An 8,171-nucleotide genomic window follows, 5' to 3' on the forward strand; every position below is an offset into this window, starting at 1 on the left:
CCTCAAGGTCCATCCATGCATGAACCTGAATTTTTAGTTTAAAAAACATATCCTCTTACTCCACTTTCTAGTCTCCAGTCAAGGCAAAATATTTTAATAAATTGGGTACCTATGTATTCCATTTAGGAGTTGAAAAGAGACAGAATTCATACCACCTTCCAGTCCCACTCATAACCCACAACCAGGGACACACACTCCCCTCTCTTTGGCCATTTGTTCCCAGACCTGAAAAGCTTTCTTTCCCATGGAAATTCATTCTGCTTGTTTAAACCTAGTTAGGTGAGACTTAATTGACCTCATAGATCTGGAAATGATATTTTCTTTCTTTCGCCAAATCCATATTGATTATATGGTGGGAAAGGATAGAAGAATCTATTTTCTTGCCCCTGGACCGTTGCTTTCCTTCATTTTCCAACCTTGCATTCTATATATTAATTCAGGTCATTCAGTTTTGGAATGGTCCTAGAAAATCCGAGCAGATCTGTGGTGATATGTATCTAGAGGCCAACTCTAAAGAAAATGGGTCATCAGACCAGTTGGAGAACAGGAAACTGCTGGGTTCCTGTTTCTGATCTCTCCCTGTGTAGTGTGGGGAGCCAGGCTCTGTTCCACTGAGGTCGTCTCTAGTGGCACCACAGGGCACCTTCGCTGTCCAGGTGGGAACAAGATCCCTAAGGCGTTTGCATGTTTCTAGAGCAGAGAATTCTATCAAAGGAGGCATGGAGATGGAAGGACCATCAGAGCTTGGAAATAGTCTGAAAAAACACCAATTCTAAAATTACTACTGCTTTGATTTTTTTAATCATGATGATTGCTTGATTTTGAAACAAAAAGTATGGAGTTTTTATGTTTATCAAAAAGAAGATAGGGCTTTTTTTGTTTCTAATTGTTTTTATTATTTAAAAACACACAGTTTATAAGCTTGATGTGTAATCTCCATCCTTCCACTTCCATAGATACAAGTTCACTTACGGTAGATGTCTGAGTGTTTAACTCCTGCTCTGTAGCATAATAATACTTAGATTATTTGAGTGGTTGTGCTGTCTTTGTTGTTATTACTAAAGTCTGCCATTTACTGGCCACTTATTATTTGCCTGGCATTGTCTGGACATTTCAGTTGTATTATCTTATTTGATCCTCACAGCCATCCTATGAGACAGATACTGACATAATCCCACTTTACAGAGAGGTAAACTGAGGCTTCCAGCAATCAAGGAAATTGCCCAATAGGTTTTTAAACATTAGAAACAGTATCAACAATGATGACTAATAACAATTTGTCATGATTATTATCAACTCATAAAGCGACTACTTCATCCTCTCAGGAGTCACCGTTTGGGAACTGATGACCTTTGGGTCCAAGCCTTATGACGGAATTCCCGCAAGTGAGATCTCAACCATCCTGGAGAAAGGGGAGCGCCTCCCGCAGCCGCCCATATGTACCATCGATGTCTACATGATCATGGTCAAGTGTGAGTGACTGTTGTGGCCATCCACACTCACACTTGCTGTGCCTGGGGAGGCACTGTTGCCCTAGCCAAACAATCAAGACTTTCCCTTCTCTAAAGAAATACTGTCACATTCTTTACGGCAAGCACTCAAGTCCAGAAACATCCGTAAATACCCCGCTCACACGTTCTTCAGGAAGCACTTGCTTGACTCATAGAGCATGGACCTGACATTTGCCCATGTTAGCAAGCAAATAAATAAAATCGAAGTCCTTCGTAAGCCATTACACCAAAATATTCTATTCTCTGAGTTGCTCAGTGAAAAAGCCACCCCACATTTTAAAGCCTCTTACCAGAAAGACTGAATGTCTTTAAATGCCTAACAATGAGTAACCACGTGAGGCTAATAGAATCAACCTTTCTGCTTTAACTTAAACCTCTTAAATAGTGGAGTTATGTGAGGTCTTCTGCAGTGTAGCAAGTAAACATTTCAATCCAAGAGTGTGTCACTTGATTGACGGTACTAGTCCATAAGAATCACAAATTCAGTAGGCTCTGAAGGTGACATTACCTGTGTGTTGAGAGTTTACACAAGAAAGTAGCATAGGGAGTACGCTTGAGCCAAGTTAATGTAAATATTTAATGCCTTTCTGAACTTTAGACCACAGAGTTCATCTATTTTAACTTCCTTGCTCTGAGCTGAGGAAGCTGGAATCCATAAAGGTTACATGATTTGTCTAAGGTCACATAGCATTCTGGCCTAAAATAGCTTGACATCGGCTGATAGAAAATAAATGGGAACCCTCATGAGGCATGAGGATTTCCAGTCAATAGTTGTTCCTCCAGTTTGTTTCATCCAGACCCACATCACTGCATAATCAAATGCACTAGCATGGTTAGCAAAAGCATTCTCCTAAGGAAGGCTCTGAAATATCCCCCTCACACTTGATGCATGAATACTGAGCATGTAGTACGATGCAAGCAACAGGGTGTTTGAGTGGAGTTCTCAAACCCCAAGGTTCTTAAAGTCTTTCTATTTCCCTAAATTAAATCTAGTTTCCATCTTCCAAGACTGCTGAGTGAATATGCATGAGACTGAATGTCAAGTGAGGGCTTTGAGAGCCTGGGCACAAGGGCACGCTACAGTCAGCACAGTTCACAAATAGCGACACATAGAGTAAAACAGTTACATCACCCAAGGTGACAGCACCAGATTGCTGGCCCTAGGAAGAGTAGGTACATAAAATTCCAGGAATGTTATTGTCATTCTGATTAAGTAATCAGTGCTAGTTTGCCAAGACTGAAAATTCTATCCCAAAGATTAGGTTTCTTCATCAATTATTTGTCTAAAAGGATCTCACCATAAATGCTTTCTTTAAGCAATGCCATCTTTGTCATTTCTTTCAAGGTTCTAATTGTACCGGTTTTCCTCATTCCTTCCCCAGGCTGGATGATAGATGCAGACAGTCGCCCAAAGTTCCGTGAGTTGATCATTGAATTCTCCAAAATGGCCAGAGACCCCCAGCGCTACCTTGTCATCCAGGTACCAGATCATAGTCTGCACTTCCAATGGGAAAAGTCCTTCTAGTGAGCATCAAATGTCACTGTGCTCTATCATGTACCAACACAGCCTCCTGCCTCTCGAGTCACGTCATTAAATCCTCAGTGCATCAGAGCAAGCCTTGGTTAAGGCACAGGCCAAATTGTGAACCAAGTGGAGTTCATTTGTGGTGCCCCCCAACTCCATTCACCATCCCCATCTGAACTCTAGTGCTGAACTCAGCCTCCCACACACACAACTCCATGTATCATATTCATATTTCAGCTAGCCAAACCCTTAGCTAGGTATGATAGAAAGCAGGGCTTGGGCGTCAGGCAAACTAGGCCTCAAATCCTAACTCTCCACTTACCACGTTAGATTAACAAAACCAAGCCCACGGGGCTGTTTTAAAGATTCAATAAAATACTGTATGTAAAATACATTGCATAGCACCTAAAGGTCTGCTTAGCAAATCCAGTGTGTGTGCATGCATGCATGTGTAGTTGGGTGGGCGGATGGCCCCACATCACCAAGCAATCACTTCTTTGACACCAGCTGGGTATTCTAAAATTCAACTCAGTTCTGACGCTATCTACCTGGAGATAGCGTCAGATCCCACAGGTTAAGAGCTCAGTCCCACAAGACTGTCCCCTCAACTTCAGATGCCAATCCCAAGTCCAAGTTGTTACCTGTGCTTCTGACCTACTGGCAGTAGATTGGAGGCTCCCATGAACCCCTCCTTGAATTCAATTAATTTGCTAGAGCAGCTCTCAGAACTCAGAAAACCTGTTTGCTCACTGGATTACTGGTTTATTATAAAAGGATATAATTCAGGAACAGCCAGATGGAAGAGATGCATAGGGCAAGATAAGGGGAAAGGATGCAGAGCTTCCATCCAGGCGCCACTCTCCCCGAATCTCCACCTGTTCACTAAGCCAGAAGCTCTCCGAACCCCATCCTTTTGGGTTTTTATGGAGGCTTCGTTACATAGTCATGATTGAGTAAACCATTGGCCATTGCCGATTGATTCAACTTCCAGCTCCTCTTCCCTCCCCAGAGGTCAAGGGGGCAGGAATGAAAGTTCCAGCCCTCTAATCACATGGTTGGCTCCCCTGGCAGCCAGCCCTCTTCTTTAGGTGTGATCCTAAAGTCACCTCGTTAACATAACAAAAGACACCTTTATAGCTCTCATTACTTAGGAAATTCCATGCGTATTAGGATCTCCGTGGTCAGAACAGTGGATGAAGACCAAATATATATTTCTCATTATAAAGCACAATATCCCAGCACCTAACAGCACAGTACACACTCAGTAAATGCTGCTGCTTCATCCCTTTCTTTTCCCTTGTAAGCTGTTTGCAGTCATTCTGGGGCTTTTAGACATCAAGAAATTTTTAATATTTTAGTTTCAGGTAGGAGGAGGGGAGGAAGCAGCTATATGTCAGAGAATCAGGGATATTTTATTATAAACTGGCAAACATACAGGCACCTGCTGACAATAGACCCCCTAGCCTTATAGCCAGGAAGTGGAGTAGCATCCCACTGGATCTTTCTAATGGTCTCAAAAATCTCTGCACCAGGGGGATGAGAGAATGCATTTGCCAAGCCCTACAGACTCCAACTTTTATCGCACCCTGATGGATGAAGAGGACATGGAAGATGTCGTTGATGCCGATGAGTACCTCATCCCACAGCAGGGCTTCTTCCACAGTCCCTCCACATCCCGGACACCCCTCATAAGTTCTCTGGTATGAAATTTCACTCTCTCTCAAGCTCTGTCTACTGGTTTGAACAAATTGAGCTTTTGGAGAAAAACCCATCTAGTAGAATTCACATAGGTACAAAGAAGTAAATTTTAACCAAATGGTAAAGCCAAAATCAGTATGAATCAATTACGTGTATTAATTACTTTATTGCATTTCAACAACTGGATTGCAATCTTAGGTCCACTAAGAAACAGAATTAAATCAGAACTAAACCTAGTTTTTCTAAAGCTAATGAGTCAAGACGAAATTAAGCACCTTTAAATATATCCACTCTATGAGACCCACCTCCTGCATTCAGTGGAAATGGGTGAGAAGGTCCAAGCATGTCACAAACAACTTCAATTCTTTTCCAGAGTGCCACCAGCAATAATTCCACTGTGGCTTGCATTGATAGAAAGGGGGTATGTATGAACACCTAATGAACCGGAATTAAGTAATTAAATAACAACTCCGTATCATGGCTCTATTGGACATAGAAAATGCCCCTCCTAACCCCAATAATCTTGATTTTCCTTCCTGTATTGTTTCTTCCCTGCATGGTTTCCTTGACTCCCAACCCTAAGGCCTCCAGTTAGCTATCATTTATCACAGTGTTATTCAAAATGTGATTCTTGGATCAGGAGCATCAGCATCACCTGAAAGTTTGTTAGAAATGCAAATTGTTGGGCCACTGGCCCAGACCTGATGAGGCAGGATCTGGAGCAGTGGAGCCCAGCATCTGCATTTGAGCCAGCCTTCCAGGTGGTGCTGATGCTTGATTGCTTGAAGCCTTGATCTAGACCCACACCCACCAATGTAGAAGCCACTAGCCACATGTGGCTACTTAAAATTAAATTTTCATTAACTAAAATGAAATAAAATTTAAAATTCAGTTCCTCACACATGTGGCTAGTGGCTACTGTCTTGAAGAGCACAGATTATAGAACATTTCTGTGGTTGCAGAAAGCTCTGCTGGACAGCCCTGACCAGGGCCTGACCACTTACCCTGTGGTCTGTGGGCCAGCAGTATGGGCGTCACCCAGGGGCTTGTGCAGAAACTCAGGCCCTTCCTTAGACCCACAGTGAATGAGAATCTGCGTTTTAACGAGATCTCAGGTGATTTTTATATACGTTGAAGTCTAAGCAGCACTGACTAGAGTAACCTTTCCTCCCCAGCAGAGCTGTCCCCTCAAGGAAGACAGCTTCTTGCAGCGGTACAGCTCAGACCCCACTGGCACCGTGACTGAGGACAACATAGATGACACTTTCCTCCCGGCGCCTGGTGAGTGGCTTGCTGTAAAACAGTCATGCTCCTTAGCCTCCCCATCTGGCAGCAGCTGCCTCCATCCCCTGGTACCTAGGCTAATTGCTTCCTTCAAGTTGATCCAGAGATAGAGACTATGGCAAATTTGCAGCCATAATAAAAGGAGTAAGAGGCAGATCAATACCACACAACTGAACTTACACCACAGGTCTTTGTGTTGAGCTCAAGTCTTGTCCAGGTTGTTTGTTAGAGGTTTGTTTTTAGAATGAATCTGTAGATTTTCTAGAATTTGAAGCAAATAGCAAAGATATACTTTGTGTGTGTGTATTGAGTGTATGAGCATTATGTGAATGCATAATTATGTGTGAGCATTCTATGAATGTGTGTGTGAGATTATGTGAGTGTGTGTGTGAGCATTGTGTGAGAGTGAGTGTATGTGTGAGTGTGTGAATGTATATGAGCATTGTGTGAATGTGTGAGAGAGCATGTGTGTGTGAGTTTGTGTGTGTGTATGTGTACAACAGACTCGATCCCTGGTCTCTCTCCTGGCTCCATTCTTGGCCTGTGAAAGATGTGTTTCCCTAATCTAAGCTTTATCCCCAGTCACTCCCCACCTGCATGCACACACACGCACCTCTCAAGGCAGGCTGTCCTCTGAAAACTTTAAATTGGCAAAAGATAAATGTTCCCATTGCTTTGAGAAGTACAGAAAAGATCACAGTTTATTTTGCAGCAATAGCAAGATAGTCGTCTCCCCAGGCTTCCCTTCATCAGTTGCCTCATTGAAGAATATCCACAGGCTTCACAATGAGCCATGGAATCCTGCTTAGGATGATCCTGCTTTGTTTATTAACTCTGATTTCTGTTCAATTTCAGAGTACGTAAACCAATCCGTTCCCAAAAGGCCCGCAGGTTCTGTCCAGAACCCTGTCTATCACAATCAGCCTCTAAATCCAGCTCCTGGCAGAGATCCTCACTATCAAAATCCCCACAGCAATGCGATGGACAACCCTGAGTACCTCAACACCACCCATCCTGACTGCGTCAACAGTGTGCTCGATGGTACTGCCCTCTGGGCACAGAAAGGCAATCACCAAATTAGCCTGGACAACCCTGACTACCAGCAGGACTTCTTTCCCAAGGAAGCCAAGTCAAATGGCATCTTTAAGGGTCCTGCAGCTGAAAATGCAGAATACCTAAGGGTAGCACCACCAAGCAGTGAATTTATTGGAGCATGACCATGGAGGATAGCAAAAGCCATAACAATTCTAGACTCTTCAGCCCCACGGGACCAAGCCACAGCAGCTACTCCTGTCCTAAGGGCCATGCTCACATTAACTGTTGGACTCATGGACTGGTTTGGCCATATTTGCTCTGATCAGCCCTTCTTTCAACCAGGAAGTGCCCTCTACTCAGATGCACTTTGGGAAGTTTCAGGGACATTCCTGGGACATTTCTTTCTCTTCAAACTGTGAGGCTTCCACAAAAGGCATCCAGAAAGAATGTTGTCCATTTGAGCGGAAGTTCGCCCTTCAATGAGGTATATTTGAAAAAATACTAAATATATATAAAGAGTTTTATTGCTTGGGGACCTTTGGAGTTTTTGATTGTCATTACTGATTTTGTTTTCAATGGGCTTTTCCAATGAGGAAGAAGCTCGCTTGTAGCACTTGCTGCACTGAGTTGATCCAGGGCCAACTAAGACTAAGAAGCTAGGACCAGTCTTCCAGTTAACACTTGATTCCATTGGCTCTGCTTCAAGACTCCTCCATTGCAAGACAATTAAACAAACAAGAAGTCCTCCAAGTCCTGAGCAGGCCTGCTTGGTACTGTATCAAATCACGGCAGGTACAAGAGGATAAGCCACTTTGAACACTTCCTGGCAACGAAGTAACAGAGCGGGTAGAATTCTTCCTCAGACTGACTTTTATATAAATGTCTCCATGGTACTTAACTCTCCATTCGTTGAGCAGTGTTTTCTAATTATGAGACTTGTTTATTTTGCATTGTTTTAAAATTCAATATGCTTTCCCTGTCAGCAGGAGAAGATGGTACATCAACCAATAACCAAGATCAGCTCACATTTGATTCATCAGCATTCAGACCAATAGCCTTTAATTAAGATGGAACAACAATACAAAAGTTCACACAAGGACATAGTCCCCAAATTTGAG

General features: G+C 43.0%; 1 protein-coding gene across 4 annotated transcripts in view; it reads left to right on the forward strand.

Moving 5' to 3' along the window:
* EGFR (epidermal growth factor receptor) overlaps positions 1–7,951 on the forward strand; it is a 194,219-nt gene extending 186,268 nt beyond the window's left edge. The window contains exons 23-28 of one of the 4 annotated variants that reach the window (XM_046670665.1): positions 1,326–1,472; positions 2,894–2,991; positions 4,569–4,736; positions 5,108–5,155; positions 5,910–6,015; positions 6,874–7,951. In XM_046670665.1, the coding sequence (XP_046526621.1) occupies positions 1,326–1,472; positions 2,894–2,991; positions 4,569–4,736; positions 5,108–5,155; positions 5,910–6,015; positions 6,874–7,235 (929 nt within the window). In that variant the 3' untranslated portion in view covers positions 7,236–7,951. The remainder of the gene's footprint in view (positions 1–1,325; positions 1,473–2,893; positions 2,992–4,568; positions 4,737–5,107; positions 5,156–5,909; positions 6,016–6,873) is intronic. The other 3 variants (XM_046670667.1, XM_046670668.1, XM_046670669.1) reach the window with 3 other exon arrangements.
* Positions 7,952–8,171: the final 220 nt, after the last annotated feature.

This window comes from Equus quagga, chromosome 8 (assembly GCF_021613505.1).
Source record: "Equus quagga isolate Etosha38 chromosome 8, UCLA_HA_Equagga_1.0, whole genome shotgun sequence".
Taxonomy (NCBI): Eukaryota; Metazoa; Chordata; class Mammalia; order Perissodactyla; family Equidae; genus Equus; species Equus quagga.